This window comes from Musca domestica, unplaced genomic scaffold (assembly GCF_030504385.1).
Source record: "Musca domestica strain aabys unplaced genomic scaffold, Musca_domestica.polishedcontigs.V.1.1 2, whole genome shotgun sequence".
Taxonomy (NCBI): Eukaryota; Metazoa; Arthropoda; class Insecta; order Diptera; family Muscidae; genus Musca; species Musca domestica.
The window spans coordinates 29,213,357-29,236,884 of NW_026712249.1; the positions used below are offsets into that span (position 1 = coordinate 29,213,357).

The following is a 23,528-nucleotide window of genomic DNA, read 5'->3' on the forward strand; positions in this document are numbered from 1 at the left end:
ATGTACTACCCTTCGCATCGCCCTATCGTTGTCAGTTAAAATATGCAGCGCACTTCTTCGGTTCAGTCACCATTACATCGTTAAAAGTGACTAAGGTCCCATTATCATTTTTCATATGGCTCTATTAACAAGCGTGCGATTTTACAACCGTTTTTCACACCTTCCTCATATCGTTTCCAATGTTGCAACACTTCAGATGGTCTAGGCACCTATTCCCCTTGTACCAACCGGTTGACTTCCAGTGTCAATTCAATGATTCTGGGATCGGTAGGGTTTGAACGACGAAGCTGAGAAATTTGGTCTTATTTCGGGTATTCGACCAGCAGGTATATAGTGAAGGGCTGCAGCTTTGATGATATCTGGGAAAATTCATTCTGCTACCCGAACATCAGAAGAGTTGGTCAGTTCACTGAAGAGACCGGGTAATACTATGGTTAAGTCTGGCGCACTGTGACACTCTCCCCTTATCCGGATGGGGGCATTCTCGTTTGCCGTGCAGAATATGGAACAGGCAATTTGCTGCGCCAGCGCTGATTCCCTCTGGTCATTACCTAGGCCACAATGCCACGAATCATGGTCGGTATTTAAATTCCCTGGTTTCTTTGTTGCTGTTGTAGAAGCAGTACAGGTTGATGTTTGGATTCTGCTAATCTGGTTCGAGCTTCAGATTTTAAAAATTCGGCTACCTTAATGAGCTGTGCTCAGAGATCTTCTGGAGTGAGTTGGGTAGGTTTGGCGGTGTAATTAAAGAGGTGTAGCGTATTGAGCGGACATATCTTCTTGAATTCCTGCTCAGTACAAATCGAGACGACTGCGTCATCCTGAACGTAATTGCGCCAAATGTGTCCTGTGTTTGTTTGATTGGGGGGTGGGGAGGTGGGAGCTACGAGGTCCGCATTTATCCTATAATTTCTGATATCATCTGCGACTGCATCGGTATGAATGCCGCTCAGACCTGTCTGATAGGCTTTTTGATCTAAAGTTTCTCTCTTATAGCGTTGGACCTCCCTCTCTAGATCATGTATGTCCTTCCTGACACGCCTGCGTGGGGGCGTTGTATCCACCATATGATGGTTGGGATGACTTCCTCGGCAACACCGAAGCAGGTACTGCAACGAAAGCATATGATTATGCTGACGTTAGGGAAGGACTTTCGCCTTCATGAGGAGGCACCCTGTCGCAGTTCTCAGGGCAGCATCTGGCAGTTCTAGATGTGCTTCCACTGCGTAGCACTAGTGTTCGCAGACCACACTGGAGCCGCATAGCTGACCACAAACCGACCTATCGTGTTATAAAAGGTCAACAAAGTTTCCTTGTCCGCACCCCAAGTGCTGCCGGCTAGCGCCCTGAGGACCTTGTTCCTGCTTCCTTTTTAAAAATATTTTCTAAGGATCCGACTATGAGCCTAGGTTTTAAAAGTCCATCAAGGGTCATGGTGTTTAAGAATACTTTTGAGGATCCATCAAAGAGCGTAGAGTTTAGGAATACTTTTGAAGGTCCATCCACTTCTGAGGATCTATCTCTTGAATGTTTTTAAGCGTCCACCTAAGAGTGATTTTTGTTGAGTTTTTTTGATTTAATTAGTGAGCGAGTATATTTAACATGATCTATAGTCAAGTTTGGAATACATATTTACTTTAAAAGATTTTAGCCAATATTAATTTAGTGGCCTTAATTTGACATTACTTCAAACCGTGAAGAACATTTTCAATTAAAAAGGACTATTTTTTTTAATTGTCGAATTGCCCAATAAACTAAAAAGACATTAAATTGCCATGTCCCTGAACAAAATGTCCACTGATGTTTGGCAAACACAAAAGTCTTGTTCTTGATTTCGAAAACCAAGAAATAAATAATTTTCAAATATGTAAACAATTAATAAACATCAGCAATTTTGCAATAAACATTTTCCACCATTGCAGCACATATTTGCCACATCACATGACGAAGAATCGAGCCTTAAATATCAAAACTTATAATATTTCATGTCATTATAAAATGAAATTGCATATTTTTTTTGCTCGGTTTGGTAAATTGCATGTCACACGAAAAGGGGGGCTATTGGTGGTGGTTTTATTACCCCTGCTAACCGGATCCCTCATTACTCTTCATACCAAAAATATTGCCAATCAAACAAAAACATTTTTCAAACAGATGTTTGAGGCGAACAGCAAAAATTTGACATTTTCTGCATATTTTCCGCTAATGTGATTTTTTTTTTTGGGTTATGTGGGGTACAATGTTCATACCGTACAGTGGGTTTGGATAAGGGAAATTGAAGAAATTTTTATATGCATTTTGGAAACATTGTTGTGAAGTGTCTAAAAAAGGGAGAAACCAACTGCTCGGGAATGGAATGACCAGTTATATGGATTTTTGAAGCATTGTTGTAAAGGGTCTAAATATGAGAGAGAATCCAACCACTCGGTTGGGTTGTTGTTTCGAATTCGATTTTATTGATAAATATTTTCACTTAAGAGCTACTTAAACTAATCTTCTTAACCAAGTCGCAGTTTTTTTATAGACAACATTTCATAGATGCTTATCCTTTCATTCGAGAGGTGTCCTAATATCGATAGACGTGTGTGGTCATAAACTTTATTATTGTACACACTAGTTGGGGCTTTTGAAATTTGTCAACCTGCTTCCAATACTTCCAAAAATTCGTGAAAAGAGAACTTATGTGACATTTTTATACGATTAGCCATATGACTAGAGAGGGTATATATCATTTGATACGGTCAAAACGTGCCTTGTCAAAATAATTGGTTTTTGACCCTAGGTCTCTTTGGATCAAATCCGTTTCAGGACATTTGAAGTCGTGGTGCGTACAATAACTCTTGAAGGGATTACCCGATTTGATCCAAACTTAGTACATTGTAATATTATTATCAAACTTAGATTGATATCGGAGATGGGCAATATTGGCCCACTCCTTTTGGTAATTCCCCCTCAAAAGATCGAAATGTTCACAGAAAATTATTTTTCTTATAGAACAAGAAAGTATGGTCCTATTTTTTGCAAACTTTGCAAATCCCAATATTTTTATCTGTTCTAGGTCAGATGCGAAAATGGAAAATATCGGTCCACTCCAACATGTACCTCCCACTCAAAGGGTCAAAATTTTAGATAGTTATAAATTTTATAAAATGTGATGTAAGAGTCCTCTTGTCTTCAAATTACGTACATCACAATATTTGTATTAACTCAAGGTCTGGTGTTAAGATGGAATATATCGGTCCACTCCTTCTAGTACCTACCCCACAAAGGTTCACCATTTTTTTAATTTGTAAGACGGGAAATTTACATCAGATGACTTGGATGACGCTCCTAAACCGGGAAATTAAAATCCAATTCCATTCAGACTTAAAAATTCTCAATATTTTTATCAACACAAGATCTGTTATAATGATGGTAGAGATCGGACCATTTCTTCTGGTATCTCCCCACAAAGGGCCAAAATTTTGAATTACCAAAACGATCATAAAATCCTAAGTAAGCATCAGGTTCTCTTCATATTTCTCACAAGCATTTTTTACTAACACAAGATCTGCTGTGAAATGGGATATATCGGTCCGCTCCTTCTGGCTCCTTCACTACAAAGGTTCAACATTTTGAATTTCATGGCTCATAACACGCGAAATTAACACCCGATCACATTCAGACTTGGAAAATCTCAATATTTTTTATCAACACAAGATCTGTTATAAAGATGGTAGAGATCGGACCATTTTTTCTGGTACCTCCCCAAAAAGGTCAAAATTTTGAATCACCAAAACGATCATAAAATCCGAAGTAAGCATCCTGTTCTCTTCATATGTCACACATCCCATTATATCTACTAACACTATTTATGCTGTGAAGATGGGATATACCGATGCTCTCTTTCTGGTACTTCCCCCACAAAGGGTTCAAAATTTTGAAAAACAAAACGATCATAAAGCCCGCATCCAACTCTCTTTAAATTTCACCCATCCAAACATTTTTGGCTCACGCAAAATCTATTGAGAATATGATGGGTCACAATTTCCAATATATGTTATAATTGCGAAACAAGTCGGATTCTCTAAAAATTTCCTTTAGCCAGAAATCTGATATTGATTTTCCAACAATTTACATATATCTTATATAAAGTATAGGAAATATATAAAGTATAGGAAGTAGACTATATAGTCCAAATATGGCATGTTGTAACATTTATTTATCAGACTTAGGTCAGATACGAATGCCTATTGGTCAATATTGGCCAACTGCTTCGCAACCTCCGTCATAAAGGTTCAACAGTTAGAATAATCATAACTCAAGGCTGGGGGTATACATCTGTCGGCAAAACCGACTGATACTATTTAATTTTGATATATAATCAGGGCTGTCATAGGGACCAATTTTGTCACTATTGGTTTTAAAAACGACAAGAAAAAATGATTTGGTGTCATGAAATTTTTTTAAAATTTTTTAAAGGACTATAAACGTGGATTTTTTAAAGATTTTTTAAAGGACTATAAACGTGGATTTTTTTAAAGATTTTTTAAAGGACTATAAACGAGGATTTTTTAAATGTTTTTTAAAGGATATTTAAAGGACTATAAACGCGGATTTTTTAAAGATTTTTTAAAGGATATTTAAAGGACTATAAACGCGGATTTTTTAAAGGATATTTAAAGGACTATAAACGCGGATTTTTTAAAGATTTTTTAAAGGATATTTAAAGGACTGTAAACGCGGATTTTTTAAAGAATATTTAAAGGATCATAAACCATAAATCTGCAAAGCAGCTTTATGAGTAAGTTCACAATAAAAAAATTTACTTACGCTATCTCCGGCAACTCCAGTGGGTTGCTGAAATCTCTAAGAGCTTTTCTCGTCACTTTTTCTGAGCGTTCTTCGTCCAATAACACAAAAACTACAACTGCTGATGCCATCTTACTTTATTTATAGCGACTTATTCCTTTTTTATTTACTTTACTTTTACTGATATTTCAATGACAAATAAACAAACAACACATGTAAGCAACAACAGCTGTTTCGAACATTGGTCTTATTTACATTCGAAATTGACAAAACCAACTTGGTTTCATGGCACCAAATGAAACCAAAATTGGTTTACAAAAACGACAATAAGCAAAACCGACATGGTTTCTGTGACAGCCCTGAATAAAAGTAGAGATTTCTTTTCTTTGGTGACCTTTAGTGAAATTTGATGCAGATTATATCCGACTTTAACACTTTTTGTCTAAAGTAAAGTTTTGTGTCACTTTCATGGACAAAACAAAAAAAATATTATCTCGTTTTTTTGGAAGTTCTCCTTCGCTGGACAGCGCTTTCCTTAAAAATATCGCTCTGATATCATTCTGATAAAAACCAACTGCCGGTAATTTAATTTTAGTATATTCCATTTATCTGAACTCTACTGTTGCATTCTTTGTTGGTAAGAGAAGAAAAACTCATATTCTTTCCCCAATGAGAGAAAAATTACACACAAATAAAAATTCTTTCGCTTTTTTCTGCAGACACGGAAGTGTGTGGAAACAGCGGAGGTGAAATGTGCTTCACACAAAATTAGAGCACTTTTGCAAATGTTGTTGTTGTTGTCGTCGTTGTGTGAAAACTTTTTTCTCTTTTTTTAATCACATTGAACTTGATAAAGCAAAAAAAAAAAAAAACAGCAAAACAACCTCAACAAACATATCGTATGATCCGATTCGTTGTATATTTAAAATACGCGATGCGAAAAATATCAACACACAGAGACAAAAGCCAAACCGAGTGGTCTCTTGGGTAAACACAAAATCAGCTGTTGTTTACAGCCACCAACCGATCGTGTGATTGCCAAGGTGGGGAAACGGGGAAGAGTCATTGTTTTCTTTGTTGATTTTGTAATTTTGCACTTGATTTGCAATTGGCCACGCTTCATCTTCTTCATTTCTTTCATTCTTCTTTATGTCTGAGATGAATTATTTGGGTTACCAATTGCCAATATAAATAAAATTATGGCATTTATGTGAGAATGAGTGTGAGAGGGAAGAAAGATGAGATTTGTGAGAGATTTTGTTGGGTGTTTTTTTTTTCTCGTGTCGAAATGATTTCTCAATCTTTTGCTGCAATATTTCACTTGATCGGGGAAATATTTACAAGAGCGGCAATATTAATGTTAAAAGAGTGATCCATTTAAGTGATGAAGAAAGAATTTTAAGAACAACCTAATATTTAAAGAATAAGAACATTCTTATACGTCAGATGGACATACTGGGCGCAATGGGTACATCAATAAGTGTAGATTTTTAAAATAAATTTTTTAAGGGCTCATTAAATTTTTTAAGGGCTCAACTATTTAGCTCCTACATAATTGAAGGAATTAGACATTTGTACTTTGCTAGTTATTTAATTGAGAGTGATTGATTTTAACTTACTTGCTAACAAAGAAAACTTAATGCTAAGAATATTTACATGTTCGCATTCTGTGTGTGCGAAATAATCGCAATTACTCATTATGGTGGTGTGAGTTGTAAGTCCGTAAAGCGGACATTCAATAATTACAAAACGTGGATTGTTAAAATACATATTCTGTGGATTTTTAAAATATATTTTCTAAAGGTCCATCAATGAGCGTAGATTTTTAAAATATATTTTCTAAGGGTCCATCAATGAGCGCGGATTTTTAAAATATATTCTCTAAGGATCCATCCATGAGCGTCGATTTTTAAAATATATTCTCTAAGGGTCCATCCATGAGCGTGGATTTTTAAAATATATTCTCTAGGGGTCCATACATGAGCGTGGATTTTAAAAATATATTCTCTAAGCGTTGATTTTTAAAATATATTCTCTAGGGGTCCATACATGAGCGTGGATTTTTAAAATATATTCTCTAAGCGTTGATTTTTAAAATATATTCTCTAAGGATCCATCCATGAGCGTGGATTTTTAAAATATGTTTTCTAAAGGTCCTTCCATGAGCGTGGATTTTTAAAATATATTCTCTAAGCGTGGATGTTTAAAAATATATTTTCTAGGGGTCCATCCATGAGCGTGGATTTTTAAAATATATTCTCTAGGGGTCCATCCATGAGCGTGGATTTTTAAAATATATTCTCTAGGGGTCCATCCATGAGCGTGGATTTCTAAAATATATTCTCTAGGGGTCCATCCATGAGCGTGGATTTTTAAAATATATTCTCTAGGGGTCCATCCATGAGCGTGGATTTTTAAAATATATTCTCTAAGGGTCCATCCATGAGCTTGGATTTTTAAAATATATTCTCTAAGGGTCCATCCATGAGCGTGGGTTTTTAAAATATATTCTCTAAGGCTCCATCTATGAGCGTGGATTTTTAAAATATGTTTTCTAAAGGTCCTTCCATGAGCGTGAATTTTTAAAATATATTCTCTAGGGATCCATCCATGAGCGTGGATTTTTAAAATATATTCTCTAAGGATCCATCCATGAGCGTCGATTTTTAAAATATATTCTCTAGGGGTCCATCCATGAGCGTGGATTTTTAAAATATATTCTCTAGGGGTCCATCCATGAGCGTGGATTTTTAAAATATATTCTCTAGGGGGTCCATCCATGAGCGTGGATTTTTAAAATATATTCTCTAGGGGGTCCATCCATGAGCGTGGATTTTTAAAATATATTCTCTAGGGGGTCCATCCATGAGCGTGGATTTTTATAGATTTTCAAACTCCCGAATTGTGGGTTAAGATACATTGAGAGTAGATGCTTTTTCAGCTCACTTGGCCTTGGGGACACATCTAACTTTACTAGTTTCAACCTTCTGGCTTAAAACAGCTCCCGATTACTTTTTTCTAAATAGTCATTGTAAAAGAGGTTGACTGTGAAACCACACAGTACACAAAGTCCGAAGTATTTAATTTTTACATTTCATCTATAAAATATTGGTATGGGAAAAATTACAAGAAAATCGAACATTTTGATCCAAATTTATGCGAAATCATAAATTCCATATTCATATTTATGGTTGATAGAAATATTTAGATACAAAGAAGGTTGCAAAGAATCGCTGACTTGTTTCGCAAAGTAATGACAGATAAAAGTATTGAAAATTGTGACCCTCTGTAGGTGATACACCAGAAGGTGTTTGCTGATATATAACATCTACCCGACAGATCTTGTGTTAGAAAAAATGTTTGGATGTGTGAAATATGAAGGGATTTGGATTCTTATATCGCTTTCTTTGAGCGCTTTATTTTACAAAATCTTGAGGGGAGGTAACAGAAGGTGTGCGCCGATACATCCCATCTTCAGAGCAGATCTTCTGTTATCGAAAATGTTGAGATGTGTGAAATATGAAGAAATCCGGTTGCTTATTTCGGATTTTATGATCGTTATGGTTATTCAAAACGTTGACCCTTTGTGTGGAAGATAGCAGAAGGAATGATCCGATCTCTACCATATTTATAACAGATCATGTGTTGATGTAAATATTAAGATGTACCAAGTCTGAATAGAATCGGTTGTTTATTTCGTGTTTTATGAGCTTCATGAATATGCAAAATTTCGACCCTTTATGGGGGAGGTACCAGAAGGAGTGGACCTATATATTCCACACCAGACCTTGGGTTAATAACAATTTGTGTGTAATTTGAAGATAATCGGAACTTACATCACATTTTGTAAGAGTTATAATTATTCAAAATTTTGACCGTTTGCGGGGAGGTACTTTATGAAGTGGACCGATACTGTTCATTTTCGGACCTGACTTAGCACTGATGCAAATATTAGAATTTGCAAAGTTGGAGAAAAATCGGATTATCCTTTCTCTTTGTGTACATTCAATTATTTTCTTTAAAATTTTTGACATTTTGTTGGGGATACCAGAAGTAGTGGAGTTTCATGTTATTACGATGTATCAAGTTTGTATCAAATCGGATTCGAGTGTTATCGTGCGCACCAGCCAGGCAGATAGACGGACGAACGGACATCACTAGATCGACTATAAATGTCCTGAAACGGATTTGGTCCAGAGGGCCCTAGGGTCTAAAACCGTTACTTCGATGAGACACATTTTGGCCGCATCAAATCATATATACCCTCTGTAGCCATATGGCTGAGGGTATATAAAAATTTCCAAAAGGCCTTTTTTCTAAAAAAAAGTATTTTTATTTATTTCCGATATCAGTCTACTACCACCGTTACCTCTTTAAATGCTGCCACCTAATTCCCTTGAATCGAACCCATAAGAACAGGGAGGCATTGATTATAATTTACTTTATTGATTTGCTATTCATTACTAAAATTACTTTTTACCAATTTCATTTGACATTGAACTTAGTTCTTGGCTGTTGTTGGGTACTTAATAAATAATTCAGTTTTTTTTCCTCCCTCTATCTTCTTATCTGTAATTTCAATGACAGTCTAAATTTCAATTTAGTAGTTGATTGTTGGCTATTTATTTGATTGGAATTATAAAAAATGTATATATATGACTGCAATTGAATTAAATTGGGCGGTTATGGAATATTGATTGACAATTAGTTGGGGACTTTGGGAATGGGAAGTACCTAAGATTATGGGAATAAAAAGGGCAATAAGACAATACGATGAAATCACTCTTATATATGGACAGAATTTACACAGAAAAGAAGATATTCGAATAAGAAATTTAAATACTTGACCGGTATTCGGAAAGCGTATTCCAAAGAAGACCCAATAATTTAATAATTTTTTAAGCAAATTCACTTGGGCGCCATATATCATCATCTCACTCTTTTACACATTCGTTCTGAACACAGTACCCCGTAAAAAAACATGAGTGTGTGTGGGTGTCTATTATATAATCATATTAATTAATTAATAATTTATTTATGTTTTTTACGTTGCCAAAGTTTGTCGTTTTTTTTTGTTACGCCTTTTTTCTTCCGCCCATTTGCCTCCCACTCGACGTTGAAACTGTTTCAAGTTCAGTTATATATTATATGCCAAAGCTTGTATGTCATTGTTTTCTTTTTTTTATTGTCTCGATAATTTGTAAATTGTTTAAGTAAATGGTGGGGGTAGGACGTTGAGAAAAAATACAATACCTTAACACACTTATTTAAACATGTGCACATACAACAACGCGAAATGTATTTCAAGTGAAATATACCCTCAAACATTTACAGATAGTTGACAACTGTGGCGTGATGATGTATATCCCTTTCTTCTTTTTCTTTGTTTGGCGTGAAATGTTAACTCAACTAGATCTCGACTCATGATCGGTGTAGATATAAGATTCATCAGTTAAAATTTATTTTAGGTTTTAATACTCCAAAATATGGACTCTTTTTAAATGCAAATTTGTTGATATTAAAATTTTTTCAATTATTTATGAAAATATAACTTAGATTATTTAAGATTTAATATTGTTATAATCTATAGATGTCTTATAAAGAACATTTTATTTAAAAATTAAGATACATTAAGATCAAGCATATCTATGTAAAGGTTCTATGTAAAAGGTGTTTTTTTTTGAAAATATATATCATTAGGATTTTTAAAATATATTTTTAAGGGTCTATCAATAAGCGTAAAGCGTGGATTTTTAATTTTTATTTTAAATGATCCTTCCCTGAGTGTGGATTTTTAAAATTTATTTTTAAAGGTCCTTCAATGAGTGCGGAATTTTAAAATTTAATTTTTAAAAATCCCTGTAAGAGCGGTTAGTTTTAAAGTTTAATTTTAACTTTAATGTGCGTGGATTTTTAAAATTTATTTTTTAAAGGTTCCTCAAAGTACGAGTATTTTTAAAATTTAATTTTCAAAGGTCCATCAATAAGCTTGGATTTTTAAAATTTATTTTTTAAAGGTCCATCGCTGAGTGTGGGTTTTTAAAATATATTTTTTAAGGGTCCACCAATGAACGTGGATTTTTAAAATATATTTTTTAAGGGTCCACCAATGAACGTGCATTTCTAAAATATATTTTTTAAGGGTCCACCAATGAGCGTGGATTTTTAAAATATATTTTTAAGGGTCCACCAATGAGCGTGGATTTTTAAAATATATTTTTTAAGGGTCCACCAATGAGCGTGGATTTTTAAAATATATTTTTTAAGGGTCCACCAATGAGCGTGGATTTTTAAAATATATTTTTTAAGGGTCCACCAATGAGCGTGGATTTTTAAAATATATTTTTTAAGGGTCCACCAATGAGCGTGGATTTTTAAAATATATTTTTTAAGGGTCCACCAATGAGCGTGGATTTTTAAAATATATTTTTTAAGGGTCCACCAATGAGCGTGGATTTTTAAAATATATTTTTTAAGGGTCCACCAATGAGCGTGGATTTTTAAAATATATTTTTAAGGGTCCACCAATGAGCGTGGATTTTTAAAATATATTTTTTAAGGGTCCACCAATGAGCGTGGATTTTTAAAATATATTTTTTAAGGGTCCACCAATGAGCGTGGATTTTTAAAATATATTTTTTAAGGGTCCACCAATGAGCGTGGATTTATCAGATGTTATTTTTAAAGGTCCTTCATTGAACGAGGAGTTTTAAAATTTATTTTTTAAAGATTCAACAATGAGCGTGGATTTATAAGATGTTATTTTTAAAGGTCCTTCATTGAACGAGGAGTTTTAAAATTTATTTTTAAAGGTCCTTCAATGAGGGTGGATTTCAAAACTTTATATTTTAAAGGTCCTTCAATCGCGTGGTTTTTTAAAATATATTTTCTAAGGTCCATCGTGGATTTTCGTCAGCCAGCTGTTAAAATTATTCCAGTGACAGCTCATATAGTTACAAGCGTACAAAAGCATTTTGGTGAGAATTTTCCAGAAAAAAAAGTTATTCGTGATGGAATTCAAACGTGATAGAGTGATTTCTTTATATTTGGCTGGAAAACCACAAGTGGCTATCGTTAGACCACTCCAGCATTTAAATGTGAATAAATCTTTTGTGTCTCGTACCATCGCTCGTTGCCTTGATACTGGCAGCGTAGCCCGACGTCAAGGAAGTGGACGGAAGAAAACGGCAACATCAGCAGAAATGGTTCGAAAAGTAAAGAAGCGACTTGATCGAAAACCGCGTCGCCGTGACCGCAAAAATGGCTCGTGAGCTGAACAAATCGCTATATTCCAATCGGCGAATATTGAAAAATGATCTCGGGGTAAAGCCATTGAAATTCCAAAAAGGACAAGAACTTACACCGCAACAGAAAGAAAATAGACTCAAAAGAGCTAAAGAGCGAATTTGTTTATCTCCGATGAGAAAGCATTCGTTGTCCAGCAGTTTGTAAACAAACAAAATGATCGTGTTTACTTGCCAAAGAGATCAGCTGAAAATGTGCACCTTCGATTGGCCACCAAAACCCAAGCGTCGGCCATGGTGATGGTGTGGGCTGCCATAACAGCCGATGGTCGCTCTCCGCTCGTATAAATCGATCGTGGCATCAGAATAAATGACGAATATTACGCGAAAATATTCTGAAGGGTGTATAAAAGCCTTGGGCACACAAACATTTTGGCCGCTGACCTTGTACATTCCAACTCACCTGGACTCAGCACCATCGCACTCTGCACGCGCCACCCAAGAATGGCTACAAAATGAGGTTCCTCGCTTCAATTTCAGCGCACAATGGCCACCAAAATCTCCGGATACCAATCCGTTGCACTAATGTGTCTGGAATATTTTGAAAAGCAAGGTTGGCACTAAGAAATACCAAAGTGTCGATCAAGCAAGCGCTTCGCCGGAGCAACATTCGGGCAGCATGTGACGGTTTCATTGGCCATAATTCGTGCCGAAGGTTATCAATTCGAACAAATCTAAACTTATTCTAAAATTTGATTCTATTTCCGACATTTTTTGCTTTCGTTCAATAAAATTTAAACAATGTAAAAATTATGGCGTTTGACTTTGTTGCAGTTTTTTTTATCTTACCCTGTATATCGGAAACCTTCAATGAACCCATATCCCTTCTAAACCGACTCTAATATACAATGGCATTTACTTTAATTTTAGCGCCTTTAACAAATACATAATTACAGTCCAGCAATCCAAGACCATCTGCCATTTATCATTAATTATTTCTTAGAAATTCTTAACTTTTGTATTACGAACTTATGTACTTAGCCTCTTTTGTATTTATCTCCCCGTGCACTTTGTGCAGTGAATGGCCACTGTTACGTCTCCGATTAACCAATGACATATATTTTTAAGTACTACATTTTTTATTTGTGTTTGTTTATTTTTTAATAATAGCAGATTTCGCTTTTATTTCAAATGAACATTTCCTAATCGCATGAACATAACAACAATAATAACAACAAAAACAGCAGCAACTTTTGTAACAAAAGCCAAAACACAATTATCTATTAAATCGTTTTAATGAATGGCTGAATGACAGAAACTGACAGATTATAAAGGCAGACAGAGCAAACAACGGGGTCTTGTTACTATCTGAGCGAATGGTACCGGTTCCCTCTCTCTCTCTCTCTCTGATCTTTGAGTACACGACGACTTGACAAGTCATTAGTAAAGTGGCGTTTAATTTTTAGACTTTGGGTTTTGCTTGGATTTAATAATTGCTGTTTTAATAAATGAAATGTGGATCCCAGATTTTGAATATAAAGACCCAAGAATATTAGACTAATTAATATAAGGTTATAGGCATAATCAATTTTGTTTATATAAATAAAAAATCTGACTGTCATCTCTACCCTCTCCCCATAGCCCCCTTTAATGTCATACTTCTCTCTATCGCACTCTTGTGGCCCATGTCTTGTTTCCTACGTTTGTAAACATGTCTACATTGTTAACACATACATCATGTTAATTAATTTTTTTATGTATTTGTTGTTGTTGTCTAATTGCTTATTTCTTGTTTTTTTTTTATAATTTCAGGTCTGAAAAACAACACATGAAAATACCACGTGATATTCAAGATGCCAAAATGTTGGCCAAAGTCTTAGATCGCTACAAGGATATGTACTATTTCGAAGTGATGTTCGGTGTGGTCGTCGCCTATATATTGTATCCTTTTCAAAATGAAAAAAAATATATATATATATATTTTAAAGATCATTTGAAGGTATGTAAGTTGAATCAATGTTGCCGAACTTTGAACATCTGAAGAAAAAGTTGCAAACGGTAAGGAGATTTTAGGAAGGGGATATTCTTTAAAATTTATCCAAGCCTATATAATTTTCAATATTTAAATTTATTAAAAAAACTGGATAATTGTAAAAATGTATCTATAAACCGGGAATTTTGAAAATTTATTAGAAATTTGGATAGTTTTTAAATTTATCCACCAAAGTGGAGAATTTGATTGAAATGTTCCATTTACAAACAAAAGACTAGCTATCATTTAGAGTAGTTTATAGGAGCCCATAATATAGGCTCTTTTATAGACAAACTTGTTGATGTTAAATATTTATAATAATCCGTTCTTATTTAAAGCTAATTGACCTGGAATCAACTGGAGTGGACCTGCATAGGCAACTTTTGTCATAAGCCATTACAATATTCAAATGCGATACTTGAAACAAAAATTGGTGAATAATGTAGCTAAAATCATCATAATACTGAATATAGGAAGGTACCATTATATGGGGTATAGCCCCAAAACGTGGAGCTACACAGACAATTTTCTGCCTTAGGCTGTAGTATCCATTACGAACTTCAAATACCAAATTTGAAACAATTCCGGTGAATAATGACGCGAAAATAATCAAAATATCGAATATCGGGAGGTACCGTTATTTGGAGGCTATACGATGACGTGGACCATCACAGACAATTTTCTATCTTAGGCTGTATTATCCATTACGAACTTCAAATACCAAATTTAAAACAATTCTGGTGAATAATGTCGCTTAAATGACCAAAATACCGAAAATAGGAAGGTCGCATTATATGAGGGCTACACCATAATGTGGACCTACATGGCCCATTTTCAATACCAAAACTCCTGCAGACATAATATACATTTGAGTAAAATTTTATCAACCTACTTCCGAACCTACTTCCGAAGCTAGAGTGATTTCCACAGACGGGCGGTCCTCGCGAAATCGACATAGAATTTTATGCTGATCAAGAATATATATATACTTTGTGGGGTCTAAAATGTATATTTCGAGATGTTACAAACGGAATGACAAACTTAATATGCCCTCCATACTATGGTGCGGGGTATGAAAATATCCTACAACAGGGATATTTGTTTCTTTATTTATCCTCAAAAATATTTACTTGATTACTTTCCAACCCTACCCTTTCCTATATTTCTGGAATATATTTTATCAATTTCCTCTCAAAGCGTATTAACATATGTTTACAACGAACTGAACTCACCTTTGATCATAACCCTGAAATGACAAGTTCAAACGTGACGCGATTACCAGATAAGGAAACACTTTTTCGGTGGGCCACAATACAACTCACCCCACCCTACCATAAAAGCTGGTCTGGCGGTGGCTTCCATATCGGTTGTTATTTATTTACTATCAACACTCACTTGTTGTCAATGAAATCAATAAACAATTTTACCATATGCATAGCTACCCCTCCTCCCCCTCAAAATCTCTCTCTCACTCTTTGTTCACTTTAAGTAAGAACTTTACATAAAACTTTGATTACGATAAGAATTGTTCAGTATTTTGCTTTGTCATTACTTGCCAAGTTATTTATTTAAAATGATTTAAAGTCTTCTTTTCGGAATATTAAATTAACCTTGATCTCTTTTTTTGCGGCTAGTGTAAATGTAGATTTGCACGGGTGCGTGTACGGCTAACTTGGGTAGCAGTAATTCAATTATGTTCGCATAGCACGTTGACTGACGTCAATTAGATGAGCGAAGTGAGTAGTTGGAAACGCGTAATATCTGCTCATGAGAGTGTTATAGAGTGGGAGGGTGTGGGAGTGAGGATAGTATTACAATTATGTACTTACTTTGTTATTGTATGTCTTCACCCACAACATATAGTCTCTCTCCCCCATATTTTACTTACGCCGACTCTCTCTCTCTCCCTATAACTCACCGTTATTGGTGTCTTTGCTGATAGTTGTGTTTATTAGGCACAATTAAAGCGGCGGGCGTTTTTCGGTAATACAATAAATATTTGGAAGATGTATTGCTTTGTGAAAAACTTAAAATAGTGGATGCGATCGTAGTACCGTACCATAAAATGCGTAAGAGAAAATGTTGATGTCTTTAGCCAGAAAATATCTCTTCATTCTCCTTTTCTCTGGCACGCAATTCTGTTTTTCTATTTGTTTGGATTAAGACGCACAATGCGACGGACGTTTCTTCCTATCAATTCAATGACGTATAAAGAACTCGGATCACCTAATGACACATAAAAAGATGTTTTGCCAATTTTCTTTTAATAAAACGTAATTAATACAATTTTTTATTTACTTTTAGGCAACGCATTAATTACCAGAACTTGATAATTTCTAATCATAAACCAAAAACTAAGGAACTAGAAAATTTTCAACAAATTCCGAAAAATATCGTTCAAATGATGAGCTTTATAAAGTTGTATGGAGGCTGTACGAAGACGTGGAACTGCATACGTTTTTTGGCATAGGCTCAAACTTTGATTGAAATGTTATGAGATGCAAACTTTGTACTCAAGCGATTAGACTATTCGAGAGTTGTCTTATACACCTACCGGCCAAATAAATCTACGAACATAGCAGGAACGCCTAAGAATGTCTTGAATAGGATATAAAATATTATTTCAGAAATTCATTTCGGAACCATTTCGAGGAGTCCTTCTAGCAAAAAATGTATGCTCTCCTAAGATGTTGCTACCGCCGCTAAATGCTAAATGAATTATGTGTCAATGTCTTGACCCACCAAATATTTTTTACTTTCGTTCTCCTTCAATTATTCTCGGCTAGAAAAGCCTTTGTTTGGATGATGTTATTTCAGTAATTTTATTATTTTAATATGCATTATGATTTTTTTAGACAATGCATTTTGAATCGGATCGTTGTCAATAGCCAAAATATTTATCTGCTATTTTATGCAGCTTGAATTCAATAACATTTACCTAATGTCCATTCAAAATAGAGAAACAACGCATAGTTAATTGGATTTCTCAGCGAAAATTTACTCAAGACCTAATGACGCCGCCGCCGCCACCGTTGTCTGTCGCCTTTCAGTGAAGCGTAACATTTGCGTTCTATTTTGAGTATATCAAAAATAATATCACACAATTCCATTGTCTTTTTTTGTCTACGTCTAATTGCAGGCAGACAGCCTGCCAGCTTTAGAAGCTACACCACACTCATCGATCACCTGATTAGAACACAAGAAACTTGTTTCCTTATATTTTTCCAATTTTTTGTTTTGCTACCGATCACAGATGATTCATTCAAAATCAATGGGGTTTTCAGAATGCTAGCTAGTATTTTTCTTCAGTCTTATCATCTAGACATTGTAGTGGGTGCAAGAGGCAATGAACATCCAGCCCATCGTTGAGATGCCACACTTTTCATCATCTCCTCCCCCTCCACTTTTTTTCTTTATTTTAATAATGTTTGTGTTAATAATTTGCAAATTTTAATTTTTTTTAAATTAATTTGATAATGCAAACAAACAATGTATTTTCGATTATTAAATTTATTTGATGATGTTCTTTAGAGTGCTAGAGACTTAATTCGTTTGAAATTTTTAAAAGCAAATTAAATTTAAAGGTCAATAACCGGCTTTTTTTCTGTGACCAATTGGAATTAAAGAAAAAAAGAATGTTCAAAAATATTCAGATTAAAATGTATGTACATAATATTTAATGTGATAAGAAATGATTATTTATAGTTTAAAATATACAGGGTGAGATAAAAAAAACTGTAACAAAGTCAAACGTAATAATTTTTACATTTTTTTTAATTTTATTGAATGAGAGCAGAAAATTTCGGAGATAGCAAAAAATTTTAGAATAAGTTTAGATTTGTTTGAATTCGTCACCTTTGGCACGAATTATGGACTTCAAACGGCCAATGAAACCGTCAAACGCTGCCCGAAGGTTGCCCTGTTGTATTTTGGCCCATTCCCGACGAAGCGCTTGCTTGAGGTGATCGACACTTTGGTATTTTTTAGTGCCAACCTTGCTTTCCATCGAATTTCAGTGTTGGTGGGATAAGCTCAGAGTAGGATTGCTCGATCGTTTTCATTTCTTCTTTAATTTCCCGGAGCTTGTAACATTCCATATCGCTTTTGTGGTCCATTTGGTGGGCTTTATACACGCCTACTGTAATTTTTAGGTCAGACTTGGTTACAAAGAAATATTTATAGGAGTAAAGTGTGACCACTCTGCCAAGACAGGGAATTTTCCAAGTCTGTAAGGGTATTTAAAGATTTTAAAAGTAAACTCTTGTACCACTGCTGTTTTGTGGATTCAAAAGCTATTAAGAGGGACCTGTCGCCCTCATCGCCACCCAAGCAGAGAGAGAGAGAGAATTGGTTACCTTTTGCACGAATTATGGCCTTCAAACGGCCAATGAAACCGTCACACGTTGCCCGAATTTTGCTCTGCGGTATTTTGGCGCATTCGAAGGGCGAAGCGCTTGCTTAAGATGATCGACACTTTGGCATTTTTAAGTGCCAACCTTGCTTTCCAAAATACTCCAGACACAATAGTCCAACGGATTGGTATCCGGAGATTTTGGTGGCCATTGTCCGCTGGAAATGAAGCGAGGAACCTGTAACCATTCTTGGGTGGTGCGTGCTGAGTGCGATGGTGCTGAGTCCTGTCGGCCAAAATGATTGCATGCCCAAGGTTTTACTGCACCCTTCAGAATATTTTCGCAATATTCGGCACTTTTTCTGATGTCACGGTCGATTGATAGGAGCGGAGACCGACCTATGGCGGCCCACACCACCACCATGACCGGCGCTTGAATTCTGGTGGCCAATCGGAGGTGCACATTTTCAGCTGACCTCTTTGAACACGATAATTTGGTTTGTTTACAAACTCCTGGACAACGAATGTTTTCTCATCGGAGAAAACAAAATTCGGCAATTCACCCCTATCTGCCAAGCGAAGCAAGTCTTTAGCTCTTTTGAGTCTATTATTCTTCAATATTTGCCGAATGGAATATTGCGATATGTTCAGCTCACGAGCCGTTTTACGGCCACTGCGACGCGGGTTTGTGATCTGTGTATTTTGAAGACAATCGGACTCTTACATCACATTTTATAAGAGTTATAATTATTAAAAATGTTGACCCTTTGTGGGGGAGGTACATGATGGAGTGGACAGATATTATCCATTTTCGCACCTGACTTAGCACTGATGCAAATTTTAGGATTTAGGAGCAAAATCAGACCTATCCTCTTCTCTCTTTCTGTGCAGTAAAATATATATATTTTTTTTTTTGAAAATTGCCACCTTTTGTGGCGGATGTACTAGAAGGAGGGGACTGATATTGCCCATCCCCGAACACGATCTAAAGTTTGATAATAGTAGTACAATGTACCAAGTTTGGACTAAATCGGATACACCCTTCGAGAGTTATCGTGCGCAGCAGCCAGCCAGACAGACAGAGGGGCGGAAGGACGAACATCGCTAGATCGACTCCAAAATTTCCTGAAACGGATTTGGTCCAAAGAGGCCTAGAGTTTATTTCGTTGAGGCACGTTATGGCCGTATCAAATGATTATACCCTCTCCTAGCCATATGGCGGAGGGTATTAAAAAACAAATGTGACCAAATGGAATTGAAGGAAAAGTATCTAATTAGAAATGCTCAAATATGCAAATTTAAAGTTATATGCTGAATATTTACTGATAAGAAACAAATTTTTATAGTTTAAATTTATACGACAAAACCCCACCTATCATAACCCCCAGATTATTGAACGAAGTCATTTTTTGCAATTTCTCAAAACTTCAGTTCATTCCCTAAATTTGTATAAAAATCTCATTAATTCCCTGAATATTTTTTCATCACAACACCCAATGACTCTCAATTAAAAATGCCATATAAAAAATCGAATTGATAATCTGTAAATACAAAACAAAAAAAAAAAACCTGACCAATTTCGCAATTTCTGTGGAATTCATCACCCCTCCGAAAAATAATTGCACTTGAAATAATATATAAAAATGTATATTATTCCGTTTATTGTTGTCTGACCAATTGACTGACTGACTGTTCTGCTCTGTTGTTACTAAGAGCTATAATTATGGACCTGTTCGTGACAATGGTTTAATTGGAAATAAATCTATGGGGGTATGTGTGTCTAGAAGTAGAATACGTAAGATCTACATATATGCGAATGTTGTATTCGTCTTTTGTTTGTTTGTTTTATTGAGGTATTCCATGGAATATATATTATCTGTTTTAGAGACTAAGAAGCGCATTTGCATTGCTCGATGATATTATCAATTATTTCCTTATGAGAATTTTTAAGAGATTTAGATGTCTAATGGAATATGGGGGGTGGATTGAAAAGTACAAGATTGATTTATTATCTTGAAGAAAATTGATAGATATCAGTGAACCATATTTTTATGTAGTCCTCGTCTCATATATCTTTGGGTCCATTATGAAAATGGCATTAAAAGAAAAAATATAGGAATATATCAGTTGTGTTACCAGCTAGATATATAAACTCAGCATAAGGCCGCCTATTTCAAAAAAAATTTATTGTGTGACACAAAAAATAAAGAATAACAAATTTCTCAAAAACCTTTCTAATTTTTACCGATTTCTGAATTTTTAATAAGAGCTGAAATTTTAATAAGAGAAAATAACCCTGAAGACCCCACTACCCAAATATATTGAGGATGACATTACATACCTAAAATGCATAGCTTCAGAAAAAACCTAACTCAAACATTTAAATTGAATTGAAAAATTCATCATGGCGAGCGTTTCTGTTCGAATTGATACGATTATGAATAAAGTTAGGTCAAAACTATACCTAATTTGTTTAAGCGTCCATTATCTACCAGGGATCGGGGAGGGACTCTTCCGATACGAACACTTCCTTTTTTAACATTTAAGTTAAAATCTAAGTCTTTCAGGTCCTTTATGTTAGGTCTCGGCCAAGGGGATCAATCTATCATGTGATGATTCAGAGACCTCCCAAGGAAACTCCCGATCATGCAAAGGAAACGTGAAATTATACCTATGTGAGAGAAAGGTTTTCGTCTCCTCATCTGGTGCTGATTCAGTTATGCGGCTTCATAACTCAGGAATGCGTCTCTACGGAGTAGCGTTAATATTGAAAGTCTAACTATAGCTTTACCGAAGGTCAGAAAGGTCCCCTCGTCTGCATCCAACGTGCTGCCGTGTATTAAACGAGTCCAGCTTGAACTTCTAATACCCTTCAGGAAAAAAAGGAAAGTATCTGGATTCAAACGTGTTCCACTTTAAACTTCAAATATCAGTGAGATCGGTTGAAGAACGCAGTTAAATGTGGTGCCATTACATGGAAACCTTGGATGAATATGGACAATGTTTGAAACATATCTGATAAATAATTGGCTTAAATCGTCAAAATACAGAATATCCAAAGAACTGTTATATGGATGCTAAAGTAAAACGTGAATCTATAACCGCAGAAGGTAAAGCCTGTAACAAACTCTCAATACCAAATTTGGAAAAATGGGGCTAAAATCACCAAAACACCGATTATCAGGAGGCGATATAAGAAAAGGTGGACTCATTTCAATTCCAACCATCCTAGTACAAACTATTGTGTCAAATTCCAAAGCCCTACGTCAAATAATATAAACGGACATCGTTAAATCGCCGTAAAATGTCATGCTGATCATGAATATATATTCTTTTTTGAGTCTGCGACGGATACTTAGAGGTATTACAAACGGAATGACAAATTTAATATACCCTCCTTTCAAAGGTCAAGTGTATAAAAATGGCAGAAAGTACCCCGGTCCCACTGGCTATTAAGCTGTATTAGCATGTGTTACTATAATCCCATTTTGGCAGTAGTCTTAGAACTGAGTTGGACCGGAAACGAGTCTTGAAATTTACCTACTCCATTGGATGTGTTGGATGACTATTTAATACAAATAACAGAACCAAGATTTCTGGCTTTTTGTTTGATACCTACACGGTCAGAAAACACTTTATAATATTGCGGACCCAAGGTAGATAAGCAAAAACGCTGAGATATATTTAGACCAACATGACAGCCAAAACTGAGGCGTTGATTCGGGCCAGTCATATATTTTAAACCCAACTCTTGCAGGAACGCTTTGTATTTATAGTTTTAGCTAAGGACACTGTTCTGGGTCGTAAAAATTAATTCTCTCCGAATCGTAATCCCGACAGAATTTTCGAGTTAGGAGCCGTTCAGAATATCAGTTTTCCATTAAATGCAATATTTTGTAACAGGTTTTGCCAAAACTCCTCGAACATCCATAGATTTTAGGTATTCCTATCCCGCAACATTGATCTCATTACGCTTTTAAATGGTCTTTTAAAAATATTTTTCATTTTAATTATCATTTTTAATATTACAGCTTCAAAAAAAATAGTTTTTCCTTAACTCCGAAACTCGATGAAAATTTCCTCTCTCCCTTTACAGCCTACAAACATTTGCCATTCCAGGATCATTATTTCTCTCAATCTTGCTGGGATTCCTGTATCGTTTCCCGATTGCCCTGTTTCTCATCTGTTTCTGTTCCTCGTTGGGTGCCACGCTATGCTATAGCCTTTCAAACCTGGTAGGACGTCGTTTGATACGCCACTTCTGGCCCAAGAAGATCAGTGAATGGTCCAAACATGTGGACAAACATCGTGACAGCCTATTCAACTACATGCTTTTCTTGCGTATGACACCCATACTACCGAATTGGTTTATCAATTTGGCATCGCCCGTGATTGGAGTGCCATTGTTTACATTTGCTTTTGGTACATTTTGCGGGGTCGCGCCACCCTCAGTGCTGGCCATACAGGCGGGTAAAACTCTACAAAAGATGACCAGTTCCAGTGATGCATTCTCATGGACATCGATGGGCATATTGTCGCTGTGTGCCTGTCTATCGTTGGTGCCGGGCCTGCTCAAGAATAAACTGAAAAAGAAAGTTGAATAAAAAGCCAATTTGGAAGATGATTGGAACACAGCAAGCATCATGCTCTTCTTTTTGGGCATGGCATTGGGATTGTGCCGAGAAAACAGCAAACAAAAGAATTGGTTTTAAGTTTTAAGAAGACATTGTAGAAAAGCTAAAGGAGTGCTAATATTTATATGTATATTTTTTTGCTTTGTTTCCCACACATCCTCAATATTTTTTTTCAAATAAATTGGTATTGTGTTAGCCCAAAAATTAATTAAAAAATAATTCAAAAATTTTTCTGTTAAATATAAGCTATTTTGAACTACAAAATTTGTATTTGCCAGCCAAGTTTTATTTTGTTGAACAACTTTTTTAACTTTTAAATTTAATTATTGTAACAATGTTTCAAATTAAAATCTCTAAATCAATAATTTCCCATTTTTCAATTATTTCTTGTTCAACATTGTGGAACTTGGGAGGTTATTTCAGTCTGTTTGTGTAAAATTCAAAAATAATGTTTAAAAGTATGTAATTCATGTTTG

At 35.3% G+C, this 23,528-nt stretch overlaps 1 protein-coding gene across 4 annotated transcripts in view; it reads left to right on the forward strand.

The window, feature by feature from the left end:
* LOC101898312 (transmembrane protein 41 homolog) overlaps nt 1-23,056 on the forward strand; it is a 30,506-nt gene extending 7,450 nt beyond the window's left edge. For all 4 annotated transcript variants that reach the window (XM_059122048.1, XM_059122044.1, XM_059122045.1 and 1 more), the window contains 2 exons: nt 13,848-13,976; nt 22,515-23,056. In XM_059122048.1, the coding sequence (XP_058978031.1) occupies nt 13,848-13,976; nt 22,515-23,022 (637 nt within the window). In that variant the 3' untranslated portion in view covers nt 23,023-23,056. The remainder of the gene's footprint in view (nt 1-13,847; nt 13,977-22,514) is intronic.
* The last annotated feature ends 472 nt before the right edge of the window (nt 23,057-23,528 follow it).